This window comes from Mya arenaria, chromosome 13 (assembly GCF_026914265.1).
Source record: "Mya arenaria isolate MELC-2E11 chromosome 13, ASM2691426v1".
Taxonomy (NCBI): Eukaryota; Metazoa; Mollusca; class Bivalvia; order Myida; family Myidae; genus Mya; species Mya arenaria.
Genome location: NC_069134.1, coordinates 9674647 through 9697081, shown reverse-complemented (window position 1 = coordinate 9697081; position 22435 = coordinate 9674647). Strand labels below are relative to the sequence as shown.

General features: G+C 34.7%; 1 protein-coding gene across 5 annotated transcripts in view; it reads left to right on the top strand.

Moving 5' to 3' along the window:
• Nucleotides 1-22435, top strand: part of LOC128214151 (cAMP-specific 3',5'-cyclic phosphodiesterase 4C-like) — a 406322-nt gene that overhangs the window by 115644 nt on the left and 268243 nt on the right. For 2 of the 5 annotated variants that reach the window (XM_052920459.1, XM_052920460.1), the window contains exons 2-3: nt 1046-2064; nt 6861-6884. The exons of 1 other annotated variant lie outside the window; for it this stretch is intronic. In XM_052920459.1, coding sequence (XP_052776419.1) covers nt 1970-2064; nt 6861-6884 — 119 coding nt within the window. In that variant the 5' untranslated portion in view covers nt 1046-1969. Of the gene's footprint in view, nt 1-1045; nt 2065-6860; nt 6885-10142; nt 10274-22435 lie in introns of those variants that run through there. 2 more of the 5 variants (XM_052920462.1, XM_052920458.1) reach the window with 2 other exon arrangements.

Genomic DNA, 22435 nt, shown 5'->3' with positions numbered 1-22435 from the left:
TTGATAGCAAGATTTAATGTCAGATCTATAACTCAGCAATAATCAGGATTAAAATAAAAATAAGTTTGCACAAAACCTAGAACACAAGTTTTTGCTACTTTCAGTGTCAAGGTCAAACTGAATGGGTCAAAGGTCAGATCAGCACTTTAGGTATTCACTCTATAAATTGGCCTTATAGCAGTTAATTTCTAAACATTTCGGCTGAAGATCCAGTGAGGAAAAGATCATTTAGATCTCAGGAATTTTGCTGAGGAATTTTCTGTTGGAATCACATAAACTTATTTTAAATACTTTCTTATTAATGCAAGATTGACTGTCTTTTATAAGCATAACCTGATGATAAAGCCTCTACAAAACATATTTTGATTAATTAATTCTCCCAGAAAAAGGGATTTTTTGCTTACTTTTTAGTGTATTTAAATTATGCTGCCTTTTATAACAAATTAATACGTTCTTATAGGCTAGGAAATGGAAGATAGTTCAGTTTATTTTTGCATTATAAACATAGCTTGGCTGTAAAAAATGACAGATGCATAAACCCAGTCTGAAAATCAAATGTCAGAGTGCAGCTAGCTGGCCTTGTAAGATGGATTGTTTCACTGGAGCAGAAACATTGATAAAAAGATAAAGAGCTTTATAAGGAAAGTGTTACGAAAATACCATCATATCACTTACAGTTGTATGATGTTGAAAACAAAGTTGATATTATTCGATTTTACAATGAAGTGGATTTTATGGTAGAGTGTAGCGAGGCAACTTGTGTCGTAGTGTCAGTAGCGGAGTGTTTTGCTGTGGGCACATGCATACATATAGTGGACATTTATGGTAGCAATTTTAGTGTAGTAACAGCTTCAGATCAGAAGTGATTAGTTTAGATTGGACTGGACTAGGTAATCTTCGGATACATATATTTTCATTGTAGTAGTTGGCAAATTGGACATGCTTTTCCTGTAAGTGCTCTTTATGGGTGGCTTCCTCTCTTCAGAGAGATAATAATTATTTGTGTTTTTTTTGTGAAACAAGCCTCTTGTTCTTATATTTGTAGTTTTATATACAATTAACCGTGAAGTTTGGGTACTGAGATACTAAATTGATAGCATGCTGAAACCACTGGATTACGAAGATGCTGAACTTTTGATATAGTGCAGAACAGTCATTATATTTTACTGTTCAAAGAAAAAAGCTTGTGGACTTGAAACTGCTTACAGAGCATGAGGATTTAATTGTAAAGAACTATCATTGTATTGAATTGCACTCAACAGAGATTTCTGATGTGTTTTCAAGTGAATAAATATTTATTTAGCTAGTCAATACAAACATGTTGAAAATATATACAATTTATTTTAATTGATTAGTATAATACGTGAAGTTTGTTTTGAATGAGAGAAACATTTGTGGATCACTTGCATATTGTATAATTATGTTCTGGATTTGAAGACTGAAACTCCAAAAAGAGGGTTTATAAACCTAATTCAATTTAAAAGAAATCAATTGGATGAATGTCTTTGAAAAGTGATACTACTACCATCCATTGCTTGAATTATACTCACTTTCAAACATGTATACAAAATATTAAAGTGGATATGAATATAATAATCTACCAAATCAAATTGTAAGTACAGCATAAATTAATGCTATAAAATATTATTTTTAGTATTAGTGAAAGGAGGGAAAATCTTGGGCTATCAAACTGACAGAATATAATATTTTGTAAAGTTTACATCCGAGCCAGTTTAAACTACCTAGAAATACCTGAAGAGATTGGCAGAGTTGATAAAAAAACAATCAAAAACAGATGAACACATGATAGTGAGACTTTAGCAAGGGACGGTTTCAGATATCTTTTGTGTACTGTGACAATATTTGGGAAACTGCACCTAGCAGTGAATTAAAGCGAAACTGTCTCTGTGGAATCAAGTGTCACAGTGTATGATAATATATTGGATATAATTGGAGTATTACGTGCAACATGCAAGCGGAGACAGGGGAATTGTCGGATCTCCGGTTGGGTCACTTGGACACTGTCAGAAACAGATGTCGACGCCATACTCTCGCAAGCGTTCGGTAAGTCATAATCCCTCTTGTGACGTCCTCGTCAATCAATATATCCACCAGCTCATAAAGAGGTCAGACGTCAGCCTGTTGTGGCCTATTTACGTTGAATTGTTTGTATTTATTTCCGAAAGCTCAATTACCAGTGAAATATAAGCTGAAATGTATGAAAAGTGCACCTACATCCTCGTTGAACGGTCTGAACAATGATTATTTTACGTTGAATTTTTAAGAAATTATATTAGTTCTGTGACACCAGTCTGCGAAATAACTTTTCAGATGAACTTGCCCGACCAATTTTCACTTGCCCGAATAAATTTCAAATAAAATATAAAGCAAAGATCACATCAGAGTTGTTTTATTCATTCTCTAAATGACAAAAGAAGAGAGAAAACAGTATCTTCTGTCATCTCGACATCATCATCATCATCATCATCGTCGTCTTTTTCACCAAAGAAGTCTTTCATAACACTCGTTTCCTGAAAAACTACAAGGCACATATTTACTCATGTAACGGTATAATAATTTTCTGAAATGAAATTTCATGCAATTACCTCTCAGCAACAACACAATCTGATCTATGACCTTCGTCTTTGAAACACTTGCATCGGACTGGTTTAAATCAAGCGTCCAATCGGCTTTCAATTTTATACGCATAGTTATAAGCGTCTATTGATTCGGACTGCGGAGTAAGTGTACCAGTCGATACAGACCGCGTAAAACGTCATCAAATTTAGCGACTTTTACAAAGTCGAGTAATACGTCATCAAATTTAGCGTATTTACTTTGTTTGTTGATTTTCGGATAAAAGATTTCGTTCTCTTTTTTCACTTGCCCGATCGGGCAAGCAAATACGATTTTTTACTTGCCCGGCGGGATTTTTACTTGCCCCGGGCATCGGGCACATTATTTCGCAGACTGTGACACTCAGTCTTAGTGTTCTATATGATCGCTAGGCGATTTAAAATTGTCCAAGTGAACTTTTTTTATTACGTCAATATGGGAGAAAATAAATGAAAATAAACCCAAATGCATCATTTCAGACTCAAAATAGTCACAAATGTCTTTGGAGACCAACAAACCTCCCGCACTATTCTGAAACCAGGGCACATCTCTGAAGTTGCTACCCAGAGTTGTGTCCCATCGAATGCCAATGCTGGATCCGCCTCTAACGACTCGAGTATATATCGACAGATGAAATATCTTACCAACAATTTTCTCAGGAACCACATAAACAAATTAATAATATCCGCATTCACTAACATGATAATTCAAGTACTTAATTACCGAGCCTATAATTGTCATAAGAATTATTTTTTCTTTGGCTTTTGGTTAAATGCTGTAGTTATGGTCATTTATGATTATAAAGTTGATGCACTTATATATAGTTGATATATCATAATGGAAGACATATTTTAATGTGTTCATTTTTTCTGAATATTGTAAAATCATCAGCACCCATTCGAAGCAGTGTATTTCAATGTTCACAGTGTTTTAAATCACCCTATACATAAAATGGACAAAATTGCATTTGTTTTATTATGAAGTGTTCTGATGTGAAGAAAGAAGATATCATTGTTGAGTTATATCATTGTTCAAACAATACATGCACTGCTTCCACATTTGTATGACAGTTTTTGTTCAATCCATCACACCAGGGAGCTGTAATATTGAGAGATGATTTATAAAAATTCCATTATATATACTTTTAGAAGAAACATTCAAGAACATGCCTTTAGTCACCCTGATATCTCTAATCAGATTCATGTGGTTGCACTAAGGTTATCAAGTGTTTCCATTTCTTATGTTGGCCAAGAATTTGGATTGTTACAAGATTAATAGTGGGTTACTTTTTTTTTTACCATATTTATATAAATGCTCTTAATTGCAAGATATTTTGATTTACAAGTGCCAAGTTGCTCAAAGGTACTTGCTTATGTTTTTGAACCATATGGCACCGCGCACCCCAGTTATGTCGTGCAGCGTCGGGAACGGGCCAGTATATACACTCCGGTATAGTAGGGGTGGTCAACGAGCCCGAGCCACACTGTCTAAGGGGCACGTGCAGTTGGCCATTAATTTGGGGAATTAGCTGGCACAACTGCGAGTTACCGTTTTAGTTCAGATCACGTTTAATGGTTCACTTTGATTAACAACTCAAGTCCAATTAAGATGTTTTAAAAGTTGGTTCTTTATTAATTCCACATTTAAGTTGAATAGTTAACAAAGATAAATCCAAAGACTTATTTAACAAGAAACATTCAATAGTCCATGTGATATATTAAGTTATGAAAGTAAGTGAATTAATTATATAGTCACAAAAAAAAGTAGTTCAACGATATTTCCTTAGTAAAAGAAGAAGTACAAAGTTCCTAGTTTATATGTATCTCTAATGTATATATTTCTCTTTTCCTAAATGAAAAATGTACATACTTATATACTAACTTAAAGAGTAGAAGTTACCAATCAGAATTAAGTGATAAAAAGATAATGATCGAAGATTTTAGAAAGTGTCACTCAAAAATAATTATTGTCAAAAATAAAATTTACAATTAGATTAAGTCTGAGATAATTGAGAAGTGTCAAAGTCTCAAAGAGTAAGGTTTATGATTATGATCTGAGATAACTAACTGATAAGATTTTACTGCTTCCTCATCTTAATTATTATCAGAAATGTCAAAACACTCAATTGCAATTAAAATGACTGACAAAAGTCTCTTTAGGAAATTATGAAAGTAAATAGCATAGAAAAATAAGATGTAACCAAAAAAAGAACAATAAATTTTCTAACAGAATTTGAAAGAGAAAGTCACATGGTGACACATATATTAGTTTTCCTGTTAATGCAAGGGAAAACACTTATTTTATCATTATTTTACTTTATGTTATTGAAATTGCAGAAAAGAATACAATTACAGTATAAAAAGTATTTCACATTGAGCGGGATGCAAATCCACGCCGCTCAAGTATTTTTATTTTTTTTTAGAAAACAGGAACCTTATCCATTAGGCCATGAGGACTAATAAATACAACAGTACATGCATGGATATTATGAGCCTTTAACAATAAATTAATAACATCACGTGACAATGTCAATCAACCAATCACGTAGCAATGAAATTGCTCAATGCCATTTATAACATGATTGAAAATTGTGGTCTTCAAAGACAATATTTGAGCAAATATCAACCTTTGCTGAAGTGTTCCAGCTGTTAGTATCTTAAGACCCTGTCACACTGTCACGACTTGGATTCACAAGCTACCATGAGTGCTGGTGAATTATAACTCACCAAAAAATGCCACGAGATGACTGCTAGGTGCATCAGTTCGAGACCTGCTCGAGTTCTCTTCCATGTGAATACGAGAGAAGTGCGAGATTCTTCTGTTAAACTCGAGTTAAGCAACATCGGTACGATCTGTGCACAACACTCTTTCGACAACCACAGAGACCCCACGAGCTCTGCCGATATGTGCACAATATCATGACGAGTTATTAAGAGTGAGCTATGAGAATGAACAAAAAAGGATGACACATGGCGAACTGGGTATACATACAGATGGTGCTTCACATCAGGATCAAATCCCAGTTGATCAGTGTAGGTGACGCTTCGTAGCAATGGCAGATATACTTAAAAACCACGAACTTCTTGCCCAGATGTGATTGGTCAGCTTTTACACTACAGGCAAAACAGAAGAAGGAGAGCTCTGAGAAGATGTTGGGTGAGGCCATAGATTATGACTAGCATGACTAGTCTAACAATGATTTATCTATTGTAAAACAGTGATTTTTACCAGTTGAAATCTTCAGGAGAAATGATGCAGTGCCTTTTATTGATATGATCACTCATATATATGAATTCGCCGGAAATCGTAACAATCTCAGTACATGTCGAAGGGATGCGTGTAAACTCACAACAAGTCGAACGAATCTCGAGCACAGATCATAATATTATGTCCTCCTAAGTCGCTGAACTCATTGATTATCGAGCGACTTTTCGACGCGGCAAGAAGCGGTGACAAGTGTAGACATGTCTACCACAAGTCTTCGAGTTTGTTCTACACCCCTACCACATGTACTCAAAATATGTACGAGATGAAAACTCGTACAACAATTTTAAACCGTTTAAAGTTCTCGCCACTGCTTGCCAAGTGCTTTCTTTATGAGGAGACGTGTCTTCCATATGTTACAAACGACAAGGTATTGAGTTCAACACCACATCTGAAGAGTTAAGGCGAGTTGAATCTTGCAACGACTCGTAGCCCAAGCTCGCTACAGTGTGACATGGGCTTTAATTTTAAGACTCCCAGCGATTTGCCACACTTTATTTTATAAAAAAAAAATGCATTTTACAAACCATGAGTGAGTCCCTGTAATAAAAAAAAACTCTGTGTAAATAGTCTATAGTATTAAAATAGTGCAAAACAAACAAAAATATTTAAATATTATAACTTGACATATTTCATAATAGCTTCATTTATACTTAATAAAGTATCTTTAATTTCCTGGAAATGTTCACCTTGAACTTTCAACCATACTTACTAAGATGTACCTTGCGGCTTAATTTCTTTACTCAAATAATTGTCAATATTATGGATGAATAATGAAAGGCACTAGAAACCAAATCACAAAACCAACAAAAAGATATTTCATAATATCTTCAGATAGTGTAGCAATATGTTAAGTGATGTAATGATGAAATCAGATAGGAAAATGTCCAGTATAACATATGTATACTATGTTTTCATTTTGCACATTGAACTGCACATTTTAAATATTCAATTAGATTTAATATTCATACTTCTTTCAGACCCCTGAACAAATATTACTTGGGGTAAGTCCGCCTCTGTATCAGTGTATACCTAACACAAAATTAACTGTTATTAGCTCACCTATGTCTCTGTATGTGCTTACTGGTACCAAATATTAACACAGAAAAGTTGTTTTTTCCAGAATCGCTGAAAAATATATCTTATTTTTATTTCTTTATTTCTTTGTTATTTGTGCATCGTAATTATCTTGAATCAGTTTGTATAACATTGTGATTGTAGGGTTACAGTTAGTATGATGATGTAATATGTTTTTGCGTATGAAAGAGCTATGATTGTTATTTTCTGTGAATTTTGTAATAAATAACTCTTAAAACGATGGTATTATATCTCAATAGGACTAGTTATTGCAATTCTCGTATCCGGTGAAACAATCTTTGTGTTTTTGCTTATGAAAGAGCTTTGATTATGTTCTCTGAATTTGGTAATAAATAAATCATAAAATTATGGTATGATATTCAAAGTACTAATTGCCAGGATTTCAGGTAAGCTTAAAGTGGTTAGTGCACTCACATCTCATCACGGTCTCCTGGGGATATCTCACCCTTGGCACATGTGCATTTGGTTTGTGGTCACCAAGTCAGACAAGTGGGTTTGCTCTGACACTTTGGTTAACCTCACAACACACAGTCACACTCTCACATTTTTAATAAATTCTAAAATAGTTCCAGTACAAATGTACTAGATTGTATATACTTTTCTTGCCAAATTATTCCATATATGTTCTAGAGCACTTTCAGAAGGGTTCTATTTCGTTAAAAGGCTAAACTGGCAGAACAATTGGTTCTTTAAAGGTTACAGAACAAATGTGATAGACCAGTTATAGAACAAAAGTTATGTTAAGTTATGGAGAGTTCTATAGACAGATTTACATATATGTTGTAGAACACTGGCGCTTCCAGAAGGGTTCTACTATGTTAAATAACAAAACTTGTAGAACAATTGGTTCCTATAGTATCAGCTCTAGAACAATTGGTTCCTATAGTATCAGCTCTAGAACAATTGGTTCCTATAGTATCAGCTCTAGAACAAAAGTTCTGGTACAGTAATATTGGTACAGTTCTGGTACAGTTCTATGGAGAAGTCATCTAGATCTTTTTCAGACCATTTGTAAATGAACAAAAGTTCTGCAACTGTCAATCCAGGTCCATTGACATAGATCTGGAGAGGAATGGCTGTTGTCCAGTAATTGTCAATGTCAAGTCTCATGGCTATAACTTGTAAGAGCCAAGGCAACGTCCTCCTTATATCCATGCATCCACCACTGTCTGCAGCTACAAAGTACCTGATTTACCTAGCATATAGATTTGTTTTATCACTTATATTTTGAAAGAAGTCCTGATTGATGAACAAGTTCATATAGTCAACAGGATTAAATGCAGATCTAAATCCACATAGTGTTCCACCACTGGCAAAAGGCATCACAGTCATAATATTGTCATTCATTGACCAACCGTTTTCTACATCCTATTTCGTATTGTTTTCAGGCTGGAATTCTGTCAAAGGTAGTTCATTAGTCTGAAGTTTCATCTATTATTCACATATCAAAGCCATCAAAAGTGTCATCCAAAACGTAATCAACATTTTGACGATGTTGAATGTATAAATTCCTTATACTGCAAACCAGAACTAACATTCACTAAAGTATGTGTACATTCTAGGTAGTTTTACATAACTTAAGTAATTTGTTGAGTATATAGGGTATAAATGCAGGTCAAAATATAACCTTTAAACCATGAAATTTCAATAAATCAGTTCAAAAAATATTTAGGCGTGATGACAACCCTCTGTCCATTTGTGCTCACTTTTTCAGCTTATACATTCAATAACTAATTTTTTGTTAAGGCTTCTAGAAACAAAGGTTTCAAAATTGAGAGGAGTTTACATGTCTCTCCTCCAGGTAGGCATTTTTATATTATGATAACAGTGCATGATATAACTCGACTAATACCAGGTAAATATAGCCTTCGAAAATACAAGAATACCCAAATAATCTGCCGTTTTGTTCTGCACTGGACATGTATCACACTTAAAATTCTTCAAAACTAATTTATGTTGGACCCCCTGTTTGTACAAATGTAGAAGAAATAAATTGGGTTCTAAAGATTTCTATGACAGTTCCAGAATATTTTAAGAATACATTTGGAACCAATTTGTGTTCTAATTACAAATGTTTCATTTTGTTGTTATAGAACTGTACAAATGCTGTAGAACTCAAAAGTTAGAATAGGTTTATAACTGTTCTATATTGATTTAGGTCAGTTCTAGAACTGTTGTGATTTGTAGAACTGAGTTTTGCCATGGTTGAGAGTGATTGATATAATATTGTAATAACTTCTCTCACAATCACTGTGAAATACTTCAAACTGAGCCAAAGAAATTACAATTTTCATTTTGTGCAAAAAATTCAATTTTCATATTGTGCTGTTCAGAGATTGTTTTAAAGACTGTCATTCAGTTTGAAATCATTATTTTTCATTCTTGTTCTACTGAGTGATTCATCATGATCTTGAAATGACTGTTTCTCTAATATCTGTCTTGTTCAGTGATTTAAAGGTTCTGAAAAAATAGGTACAATTACAAAAATTGCATGAAGCATACTGCACTGACTGACATTTTCAACCACCTATTAAAATGAGTGGGATTGGTAATTAGGTACTGATTTTTAGCTCTCAGATTGGTCATATGAGGTGAATGCATTTTCTGATAGTTAATAACCCCAAACAGAACTTGATCAGAGATTGATTGCAGAATAATAAGAAATTTCTGTCACCATTCACTGGAAGTAATCAATGTCTTGTTTAAAGTTGAAAGGGCTTTATGATTTGTCTTCCGTTAATACTTACAGAATCTGGCGTTAATTAAATCGAAAGCAAGGATGATGTCCAAACATGTATTCGGTTTTGAGGATTCTGAGGGAAAATTTGCTTTGAATATAAAAACCTAATCTAAATAAGGCCATACTACCACAGGAAAACAAATTGCAATGTGTGGAATGTTCATTAGATTTAGTCAAGAAAAGGTCATCATCGTAAATGACACTGCATGTTGAAGATTCCTTGAAAATTATTGTTGGAAAGTGTTCTGTGTTAGTGCCGGGAATTGTAGATGATGCTATATAATCATTACACAAACTTGTGGTAGATTCTCTAATGACCTGAATATTTCTTGAGAAAATCTTCAGTGTAAGCTTTCACAAGTTATTGATGGAATTTTGGTGTAAGTGTTTAATATTTTAAATATACGTGGTTGATTTGGATATATGCACTATGGCAAATTATTCAAGCCTGTGGAAAAACATTTTAAGGCAAAAACTTCGGCCCTTGAGTGACAGGATAAGAGGGCGGACAGAATCAAGTAAACCAACACAACCTTTGGATTGTCCAAGAATTAGGTAGGTGATTTGAATATTTTTTTTATTGAAATCTAGCCTCAATTTTTGACGAATCTTAATGTCCATATGAGGGGAACAACACAGCGCACAGTTGCATGTTGATTGACTTTATAGGCATTAGCTTAATTTTGTTTTGCTAAATTAAGGATGGATGATGATGTTGATACATTCAGGATTTCAGGGTCAAGGTCATAATTTGCATTCATTAGAAAATGTTACATCTTATTACAAAGATTACATCATGAAGATTGAATTGTAAAGGTCTATTTCTGGTGATGTATTATTTGCAAACTGTCCAAAAAGCTGCAGGCAGATAATTTCCTGTGGTACTTGACCAAAGTTATTATGCCCCCTTTTAGAAAAAGGGCAAAGTAAGGCCAAGTCTTTATTGCTCATTAACTTGAGAACAGTTTGACTTAAGACCATGAAACTCCAGTGGTAGGTACATTTTTGTATCCATGTCCAATAAATTGATTGCTGTTGGGGTCAGTAGATTAAAGGTCACAGTCAACAGTTTTACGAAAACTTTTGTCCACTCAGTAATAGAAAAATGATTTGACATAGGACCATCAAATTTCATTGGTAGGTTGCTCTTTTATATTTGGGGTCAGTAGGTCAAAGGTCAAGGTCATGGTCAACAGTCTAATGTAAACAATGTCCACAGATTCACTCGGAATGGTTTGACCTAGGACTGCCAAACTTGGCGGTGATTGGTTTCTCTATTATTTTGGGGTCAGTAGGTTAGAGGTTTATTAAGGTTGCAAACATCAGTCTCATGCAACATTGTCCTCCACATACAAATAACTTGAACAGCTGCCTAGGGTAGGTTGCCCTGGACAAATAATACCCTAATTTTATATTTAATTTTTTTTTATTATTATTATTTTTTTATTTTTTTGGGGGGCGGGGGGGGGGGGAATGAAATTCTATAGATAAAAGGTCAATCACACAGGTAACTGTCTCATGAAAACCATTTTGGCCCTTCAAAGATCAAAAATTAGTCTTCACTTTTATGTAAACTGTGGGCAAACATTAATAATTATCAGTGCATTTCTACTTGAAAAACCTTGATTCAAACATCCACATTCAAGGTGCATGTTTGGTAAATATTTCTTGTTCTTGAGGCAATAGTATTTAATGAGGACATGAAATTTGCTTGCATTAGCACACCTTAAACATGTTTGACCTTGTTTGGTTGTTAATTTCTGCTTTTAAATGTCTCTTCAAAGATCTCCTGTCATGTTGTGTTGTTTTCTCACTGAATTATAATGTAATGTTTAATTAGAAATTAATTGACAAAATTTCTTGGATTGCATGTCTAATTTAAGCAGGTATGAAAACGTCAATGGTTTAACATCTGTTTATTTAAAATCGCAGTATACAAAAATTGGGTCATGTGATGATATGTTTTTTAATTGTGATTAGGCCACACCAAATTAATGTTTAGTTCCTCGGATTTTTGCCAAAAAAAAATGGAGCGAGAGAGCGAAAAAAATAAATAAATAAAAGTTTGTCAGTTTTCATAAAAACGGAAGCGACCGAAGAGCGAAAAATATATTTTTCCTTATATAAGATAAATAAGAAAGATTGTTCCAAATAATTGCCCTTAAACCCATCTTAATGCCATCTTGAACTGAACCTCTAATGGACATTGGGAAAATGTCAGAAAACATACTATTTATTCATCCGTGTTTAGTACAAACATTATATGGATAAATCTAATTTCTTATATAATTAAAACATACTTTAATATGACAATCATTCATAATAATAAATAACCCTGCTTTTGTAAAAAGTTTGAAACGACTTATATAAATCTACCTGAATCAGTTTAACATCATATGCAACTGTATTTAGACATAACGTAGGATTGATTTGGGATTTTAAAAAATGATCACTTACACAGGCATCATCAAACATCAGACTCCATATAACATAGACTAAATTTTGTTTTTATTATCACAGGAAATGCAATGACATGTGCTTATTAAAACAAAAAGAAGGGTATTTTTCAGAGTACTTTTTTTGGTTATTTAGATGTTTTTATGCACCAGTCAATTGTATATGCCCCCCCCCCCCCAAGTCCGTAATAGCAGGGACTTTGACTTCAGGTCTCTCAAAACCCGGGTAAAATACCCGACCTGCAGGGACACACTGCTGGTAAAATCCCTGCCAAATGGCCCCGCAACCCCGAATACCTATGTGAGGCCCATTCCTGACTATTTTCATATGAAGACAAAACCACATTCACTAGGCACTGCGGGGCCACCTGAAAGGTAAAAACACAGCCCATTGCCTCTGCTGTCCCCGGTATACCCCTGGAACAAGGGCGAGGGGTGGGCGGGGCAGTGGTTACAATTGACAAGTGCATTACAATCCCGGATTATGTTGCAAATAAAAACAAAATATAAGGTGATAAACTTAGGCTTACTTATGTTAAGGTATATCCAGACCAGTGTTTATATCGCTATTTGTGAAAAGATATTTGTTCAAAACTGTTGTTTTGTCAGAATTTGATCAAAAATGAGCTTGATACATCAATTTGGACCAAACAATGACACATGTTGCAGGTAAGTTGACCTGTCCGATTTCCATTCAAAACGAGTCACTAATTACGCAACCAGTCTTAGATACCAGTACACATTCTTTATTGCATAATGATTGCTTTAAATAATGATCCTTTAGTGCATGAGGCGATCAACAATGACTTCAAGCATGCTCAAAACATATTTATTGTCAAAAATAAGATTTAATTTCCAAACTTTGAGCCACATTGTTTATACCGGAAGCCACCATTTTGATTGAATTTATTGAAACCCATGCTAAACCGATCGATATACAGTATAAAAACACTACGCATCAGTAACTTCCCTTTACAAAAACACGAAAACTAGCGTAGAAAAATTATACTTGATTATTTTTAGCCTTTTAATAAATTATTACCTGAAAAAAATCTGCTTGGCGATCAAAATGGAGGTGCGGGCGCACAAAAAAAATATTTATTTTTTTTTACATTTTCAAAAAAATAGGAGCGGTAAATCCGCGGAACGAAATATCAGTTTGGTGTGGCCTTATAGAAAGAATTGATTCTCAGTGGAATTTCATAAGAAAATGACATCTTTTATATGCCTGGTTAGACACTCCCAGCTCTTTGGACTGATTATGTGGAAACAGGAAACTTTAACCTTCAATGGATGATATTTATTACAGCTATGCCTATGACTGTATTATGGTTATTAAATGGTATTTATAATGGTCATTATTCAAACATCATGCAGCAGGAAAATAAGATAAACTCAACAGCTGAGACTTTTAATATGAAAACTCAGACATGATGAATAATAAATACCCTAATTTTTCTCACTTAATACATATTATAGTATCTAATTGCTTATTCCTCCTGGGGTGTGTGTAGGGGGGTGACCTTCACCTTATGGTTTTGGTCTAATACATGGTCACTCCCATTAAGTCATTGCATGTTAAATTAACTAACATTTGGCAAGTTAATCCATTTATTAAAGGTTAGGATGTTATGACACGTGTATTAATGATCTTGGAAATAGGCTTAAAGTGTCGCTGCATTACGCCATGAGCACTCAGAGAGGGAGACATTAGTATTAATACTTAATCGACTTTCTATTATTAATGTATTTGACAAGCGCCCCTGCATGCTTATGACAGGAATGGGGTTAGATTTTAGAGCAGTCAGCAGCACCAATAAATTAATTAGAAAGCTCCTCATCTTTAGTTTGACAAGTTTATACAGATCACTTTAGAGTAGTTGGCCTTCTGCAGACATCGCGAAAACCGTCAGTCTGATGGTCCTGACCGGTAAATTTTGGCTCAGTCCGACTAAATTTGTGATGGGGTCAGTCCGTCTGACGGACAATATTCATGGCCAGGTGTAAAAAATAATGAAGATTTAATCTTTATCAATTATCAAACACCACTTAAAAGTATGAATAATCTATTTTGTTTACCAGAAAATCATGTTTTTATCAATGAAATTATCAAATAACCATTTGTTTACGATTCAGATGTCAATTTCCGATAGTGTAAATGTCACAATGCTTACCGCACTTACCGTATTATATCATGTATAGGACGCTAGCAAAGATAGGACGCAGGCAAAAAAAAAGGTTGAGAAAGCGGGTAAAAACCCTTAATATATAAGATAGGACGCAGCGGAAAAATGTCAAAATCGGAGCCGAAAAATTGAGGTTGGTAAAGTATTTATAACATATATTGAAGTAAAAATCAAACAAAAAATTGTATATAAGGCATATTTTGATAACTGTCTTGTGTATTTCGATAATTATCATAGTATTTTGGTAATTTGGTAGCGTACACAACAATGATATATGTCTTGACATTTTGAGAACATTCACGCATATTATAAGACTTATACAAATGCTGTAATAGTCCCGACACGCCTTCTGACTGACAGTCAACCGTTGCAACCGTTGCAACCGTTGCAATAGTTCTGACATGCCTTCTGAATGACAGTCAACCGTTGCAACTGTTGCAATCGCAGGAAAACTGATGATTGTTTTGATAAGGCTTGTCGCTGTGCCGATTAAAGCATGTCGGCATAATTAATGCGTGTCCGTTATTACCCTTGCCAGCGGAAGACACGTCGGGTAAAGTGCGAACAAACAACCATACGGTATTACCATCGCAATAGTTGGTTCTATTGATGTTTTCTAATGACAGACAGCGGGTCACAGTTCTTTACACCTTCGCACATTTGAAAAGATTTGATAGTGACAATAATGCTACTTTGCATTATGCACATTCCTTTATTAATTTTTTAAAACAGTAGCATACAACAAAATGTTTTGTAAAATATCGAAACATTCAAATCATGAACAACTATTAATAATTGATATAATTTACCTCCTTTCTCGATTTTCCGTTGCCGTTATAACTCAATCCAGTTTAAGTGCTGACTCACATCGAGTTTTTGTGAGTAGCGTCCCTTTTGTAAAAAGTAAACACTCATGTTTGTTTTCAATTTATTTCTCAATAAATCATTTTAAAGTAAACATTCAATATATTTCTGCGTGTGTTAACTTCGTGATTTTACCTATGTCAGTCGTTCTCTTCGGTGACGCAGTACAGATACTTATTATTACCGCGTTCTTCCCCGGTGCGATATTTTTGACCTGAAATTGACTTGGAAAACCCCCAGATGAAATTCTAATAGCATAGAAAGGACGCAGGCAATTTTTAAGACAAGAATTGGAGGTAAAAAAGTGCGTCCTATGCATGATATAATACGATAGTCAAACACCATGCAGCAGTTGCCTCCCTTTGCAATACATTACCAAATAATGTTTACTACTGTGTATATATCGCGCAATATTTTGAAACGCTAAAATGATAAACTTTTGTCATGAACATTGGAATGTTTTAAAAGATAGTTCCAAATGTTCCAAACAATAATCTTATCCTTTGGAACATGTTATTCGACTACGAAAATGGTACTGGTACGGTCTGAAGAATACAAATTGCCAAAAAATCGACCAATCAGAATTTTCGTTACGATTAAGTGCAAGTGTCTGTCAAAAAATGGCAACCTTAAATAAAGCTGGCTTAATTATATGTTGTCAAATAAAGCTCTGTGAACTGTTATTTGTGTTCAAGTTTAACTGGTTAATATCTTAATATGTTTTTATTTCTTGTAATTGTAAAATTAGAAACAAAGGCTTTGAAAAAGCAATTTTTAAACAAAAATTGTCAGACCGGCAATTTTTTTTTAGGACCGACAAAATATCAGAGGCTCTCAGTACAAATGACCGCGACTTTTTCTGAACTTTTGCAATGTCTGCTTCTGACCATTTCCACAACTTTAAAGTAAATATATGAATACATCAGGCTTTCAAGCGGGCCTTTCTTTTCCTACTTTTCTTTTCTTTTTTGTTCAGCTCCTACTTTTCCCTTATTTTTCTTGAAAGAGCCCTATCATCCCTACTTTTTTGTAAAAATATTTCGAGAAATAATAGAAAAGTTTAAACTTAATGCATTGTTTGAAATTATCTAAATCTTGTTTTAAATGTAAAGCAATTTCTATTATTTTTGTAGGATAAGTTTGATGCAGTAGGTCTCCAGTGCTGCAAGAGGGGTTCTGTGATGAGAATGAGTGGTGCATGTTGGCAAGTCAGGTTCATCTCATCTTTTGGCTGAATCCCTCTTGAAGCACTGCAGACTTCTAAGCAAAGATAAATAATAGGTTAAGCAGTCATTTATTTGCATCCAAAAAAAAAAAGTAAGTTAAGAGCCCTACTATCCCCATTTTTTGCTCCTAATATCCCTATTTTTCCCTTTTGAATTTTCAAGAAAGACAACTGTTGTGGTCATGTATACAAGATGTCTTACTTTCATGTTAGAGTTTTACATACTTATCTCCCTTGTAAGATTCTTTTTCAGTAATCAATATTATTCGATAGCTTTAAGCTTGGAAATTATTGGAAAAATACTGGTAGAGAGAGCACATAATAAACCAGATTTTATATTAAATTACATAGCATAAACAGCTCATCTTCGGGAATTTGTGTCCGCTTAATCAAATAAGGCAATAGCCTTTGGGGATCATGAAAAACTCATCTCTAACATGGCCTGAGAATGCAATCTGCACAGTTGTTTTTTGTTTCAGGACTATCAATTAAAAGCTATGGCCATTTGTTTAATATTTGTAAACATTTCTATATCAGCTTTAGTGTAAGCCTTTGTTACACTGTAGCAAGTCAGTTTCGCCTATAAGTTGTGGTGAGTTTCAACTCGCTTGAACTCTTCAGGTGTCGTGTAAGAGATGTCTCTTCATGTAGACAGTACTCTACAAAGCAGCAATGAGAAACTTAAACAGTTTAAATTGTTATACCATATTTCGTCTCGTACAAATTATATAAAAAACATGAAGTGGGGGTGTTGGTCAAAATAAAACAATTGTGGTAGACAACTGACTTCACTTGTCGCCGCATCTCGCTGTATAAAAAAGTCTTGATAGCTTAAAAGGACATTGATATGATCTCCACACCAGATTTGATTAAATTGTAGTAAGTTTGCACATGCCCCTTTTGACTTGTTTCGAAATTTCTGCGATTTGTGGCGAGTTGAAGTGATTCTATAAAAAAAGGGAAGCATCATTTGTCCTGGAAACTCAGACCACTGAACATCACTAGTTTCACAAGTCTTAAACTCAGTGTAAGTTGAGTAATGACTTCAAAAAGAAAGAGAAAGGCTCCGATTAAACAGAAGGTGGCTTTGGAATCAGGTGACTAGTGCGAGTCACCATCCCCTGCACCAACACCACTCTGTGACGTTGCTATGATGCATCATGTATGATGATCAACTGGGATCTGGACCTGATATTCAGTACCACACTCCTAATAACATAATCTTTTTTTCACATCTTAGTAAAACCTGTAAACTCATACCCATATCTCTGAAAAGTCCAGAGAGTGTCCTTGCATAGATCTTACTGATGTTGCTTAAACCCAAAATAAAAAGAAGAGCCTCGGTTTACTCGCGTATCCATTTTGGAAAGAACTGGAGCAGGTGTTGTACTGACGTCCCCAGCTGGTCATCTTGTGGCATTTTTGGCAAGTTAGAATTCGTCCGCAATCGTGATAACTTGAGATCCAATTCATGACAGTGTGCTCTGCCTTTATCCGTGGATTTGCTGCAGTTGTAGGCTCTTAAAGGGACTTAATCATGTATTGTAGGATAGGACAGAAAGAAGAAGAAAAACAGAATGAACAAAATTCTTTACACAATGATTAAGCAACGTCACAAGTTCAAATGTGAACTCATAAGATAACAGATATTGGGTTAATTGTTCAAAACTTTGCTAAAATTAACAACATTTATGTTAACAACGTTGTTAACTTCAAATTTTTACTGCTCTGATAGTTTCATGAATACACTTAATTGTTATCTTATCTTCAGTACTTGGGACAGTGTTTCAGCTGTTCTTGTTCTATTTAATGTATCAATATAACAACCAGTTTATAATTTGAGTTGTTTTCCTAACACACCGGTGTGTTAAGAATCTTAAATGAACATAAATAAAGACAAAAAAGATGATCCATTTTTATATTTTTAATCATAGAATTATGAAGGAATTACGTTGGAACGAAATCTGTGGTTGCGATGGAACATGAGTAACATATGGGCATAAATTGTGAAAAAATGATGCGCCATTGACAATGTTTAAAAGATCTCACAATGCAACTCGTTTTCACTCTTTCTGTCCCATGAAACATTGCAAGGTCTCTGCCAATAAGTGTGTGTGACAGTATCTTAGATAAACCTTAAACTCCATGTTAATATGATTGACACGTTCCTTTCAGAAATCCAGTTTCCGCAATGAGGTGAACTCATTTAATGATGGATAATAGAAATCTTAGGCGCTCTCAATAATACCAAGTTTGGTGACAGATAGATGGTAATTTTGTCTTCCATATCTCATTTATCATGGAGATTAGGCCACTTAAGAGCCTTCCTGTAAACTTCCCTAGCTTCCCAGCAATTGCCAGTACTTTCTGGGAGAATAATCTGCGCCCTGTTGCTGCCATGTTGCCGCCTAAAGTGTGACAATTTCAGGCAGTTATGAGTCAGGGACTATGTTTTATTGCCATACATCAGGCACCTAGGTGACAGGGAGTATTGAAAAAAGCAAGGAGATGATGTAAGTTTAGGCAGTGAGTGAGTGCCTTTAATCCTTCAAGCTTTCCTGAAATGAAATAAGTGTTTAAAAAGGGCGTCCCTCACACGCAAACACACACACAAGCACACATGATAGTATGTTGTTGTTTTTAACCAGGTTTTCACAAAGGTTATTAGAACGTCGTTGTTTGGGTGGGCAGGCGGGCACGCGGGCGGGCGGCGTCAAACTCACCTATGAAACTAAATAACTTTAGTAAGGGTTGACATATCTTGACCAAACTTGGTCTATAGAAAGAGTTTATGGAGACCTTTCATGGGATTGCGTTTGGGGTCCCTAGGGTCAAGGTCAAGGTCACTGTTACTTAAAATAGAAATCCGTTGAAACTGAATAACTTTAGTAAGGGATGACATATATCTTGACTAAACTTGCTCAATAGGAAGAGTTTATGGAGACCTTTCTTGGGATTGCGTTTGGGGTCCCTAGCTTCAAGGTCAAGGTCACTGATACACAAAATAGAAAAACAGTTGAAACTAAATAACTTTAGTAAGGGTTGACATATCTTGACCAAACTTGGTCTATAGAAAGAGTTTATGGAGACCTTTCATGGGATTGCGTTTGGGGTCCCTAGGGTCAAGGTGACTGTTACTAAAAATAGAAAAACGGTTGAAACAGAATAACTATAGTTATGGATGACATATCTTGACTAAACTTGGTCTAGAGGAAGAGTTTATGGAGACCTTTCATGGGATTGTGTTTGGGGTCCCTAGGGTCAAGGTCAGGGTCACTGTTACTAAAAATAGAAAAACGGTTGAAACTGAATAACTTTAGTAAGGGTTGACATATCATGACTAAACTTGGTCAATAGGAAGAGTTTATTGAGACCTTTCATGGGATTATGTTTGGGGTCCCTAGGGTCAAGGTCAATGTCACTGTTACTAAAAATAGAAAAACAGTTGAAACTGAATTACTTAAGCAAGGGTTGACATATCTTGACCAAAATTGGTCTATAGAAAAAGTTTATGAGTGCCTTTCATGGGATTGCGTTTGGTGTCCCTAGATTCAAGGTCAAGGTCACTGTTGCTAAAAATAGAAAAACGGTTGAAACTGAATATCTTTAGTTAGGGATGACATATCTTGACTAAACTTGGTCTATAGGAAGAGTTTATGGATACCTTTCATGTGATTGCATTTAGGGTCCCTAGGTTCAAGGTCAAGGTCACTGTTACTAAAAAAAGGATAACGGTTGAAACTGAATAACTTTAGTTAGGGATGACATATCTTGACTAAACTTGGTCAATAGGAAGAGTTTATGGAGACCTTTCATGGCATTGCATTTGGAGTCCTGAGGTTCAAGGTCACTGTTACTTAAAATAGAAAAATGGTTCAAACTGAATATCTTTAGTAAGGGTTGACATATCTTAACCAAACTTTGTCTATAGTAAGAGTTTATGGATACTTGCATGGGATTGCGTTTTTGGGTCCCTAGATTCAAGGTCAAGGTCACTGTTACTAAAAATAGAAAAACAGTTGAAACTGAATAATTTTAGACAGGGTCTACATATCTTGACCAATCCAGATATAAAGGAAGAGTTTAAGGATACCTTTCATGGGATTGCGTTGGGGTACCTAGATTCAAGGTCAAGGTCACTGTTACTAAAAATAGAAAAACGGTTGAAACTGAATATCTTTAGTTAGGGATGACATATCTTGACTAAACTTGGTCTATAGGAAGAGTTTATGGATACCTTTCATGTGATTGCATTTAGGGTCCCTAGGTTCAAGGTCAAGGTCACTGTTACTAAAAAAAGGATAACGGTTGAAACGAATAACTTTATTTAGGGATGACATATCTTGACTAAACTTGGTCAATAGGAAGAGTTTATGGAGACCTTTCATGGGATTGCGTTTGGGGTCCCTAGGGTCAAGGTCACTGTTACTAAAAATAGAAAAAAAGTTGAAACTGAATAACTTTAGTAGGGGTTGACATATCTTGACCAAACTTGGTCTATAGAAAGAGTTTATGGGTACCTTTCATGGGATTGCGATTGGGGTCCCTAGGTTCAAGGTCAAGGTCACTGGTACTAAAATAGAAAAATGGTTGAAACTGAATATCTTTAGTTAGGGATTACATATCTTGACCAACTTGGTGTACAGGAAGAGTTTATAGATACCTTTCATTGGATTGCGTTTGGGGTCCCTAGAGTCAAGGTCAAGGTCACTGTTACTAAAAATAAAAAAAAAACAGTTGAAACTGAATAACTTTAGTTAGGGTTGACATATCTTGACCAAACTTGGTCTATAGGAAGAGTTTATGGATACCTTTCATGGCATTGCATTTGGGGTCCCTAGGTTCAAGGTCACTGTTACTTAAAATAAAAAAAATGGTTGAAACTGAATATCTTTAGTTAGGGTTGACATATCTTGACCAAACTTGGTCTATTGTAAGAGTTTATGGATACTTGCATGGGATTGCGTTTTTGGGTCCCTAGATTCAAGGTCAAGGTCACAGTTACTAAAAATAGAAAAACAGTTGAAACTGAATCATTTTAGACAGGGTTTACATATCTTGACCAATCCAGGTATAAAGGAAGAGTTTAAGGATACCTTTCAAGGGATTGCGTTGGGGTCCCTAGATTCAAGGTCAAGGTCACTAAAAATAGAAAAACAGACACAGGCTGAAGTTCTTCTGTTAATCATTAAAAACCTGGTTTCGTCGCATTGCAGCGTTTCGTGTTTCATAATAAAATGAAGTTTTTGTTTATTATCATTTGCTCACAAATATTAGCTTCTATGATATTATTTGCAATGATTTTGTTAATTACTTCACAGCTAGAAAGCCATTAAATGAGAACCATAAATTGACAGAAATCAGTTACAAGCATGTCAGGCAATAAAGTCTGTAGTCTGGTGAACATGAGGTTTTTTCATGGCATGATTGCTAGATGTGGCATTCAGGAAACTGTTACGTAACTTATGTCACGTTTTTAATTATTACACAAAATTAATGCATTATAAACAATGCAACAAAATTTAACCTCTGGAGCAAAATTGCACCATGTGTGGAGGTGAGGTAAATTTGCCACTTTGTGTATTTCAGTCATATAAATGCATTGAGCCAGATCATGGGAAATATGTTTTTAAAGTGACTGATATGTTTAAAGACAATGTCTGATTGAATTAACTATTTCTGTTTTAGCTTGAAACTATTTGGTTTCCTTAGAGGCTGTATACAATATGAATATGAAGTGCTTTCCTATCTTAAAAGATATATATATATATGCACTGAGCATGCCATGCAATATTTCAATCTTATTTGGTTTAAAAATTTCATTACAGTTAAACGAACATGAATAGCTTTATTTAAGTTTTCTAACAAAATGTTTTATAAATTAGAAAATTCTAGGTTTTCTACTGATGATATTGCCAGTGTTTTTTATTATTATTTTCACCACCTGTTCCTTCCAAATTCAGATTATTTTTTTTCGACTTTTTTG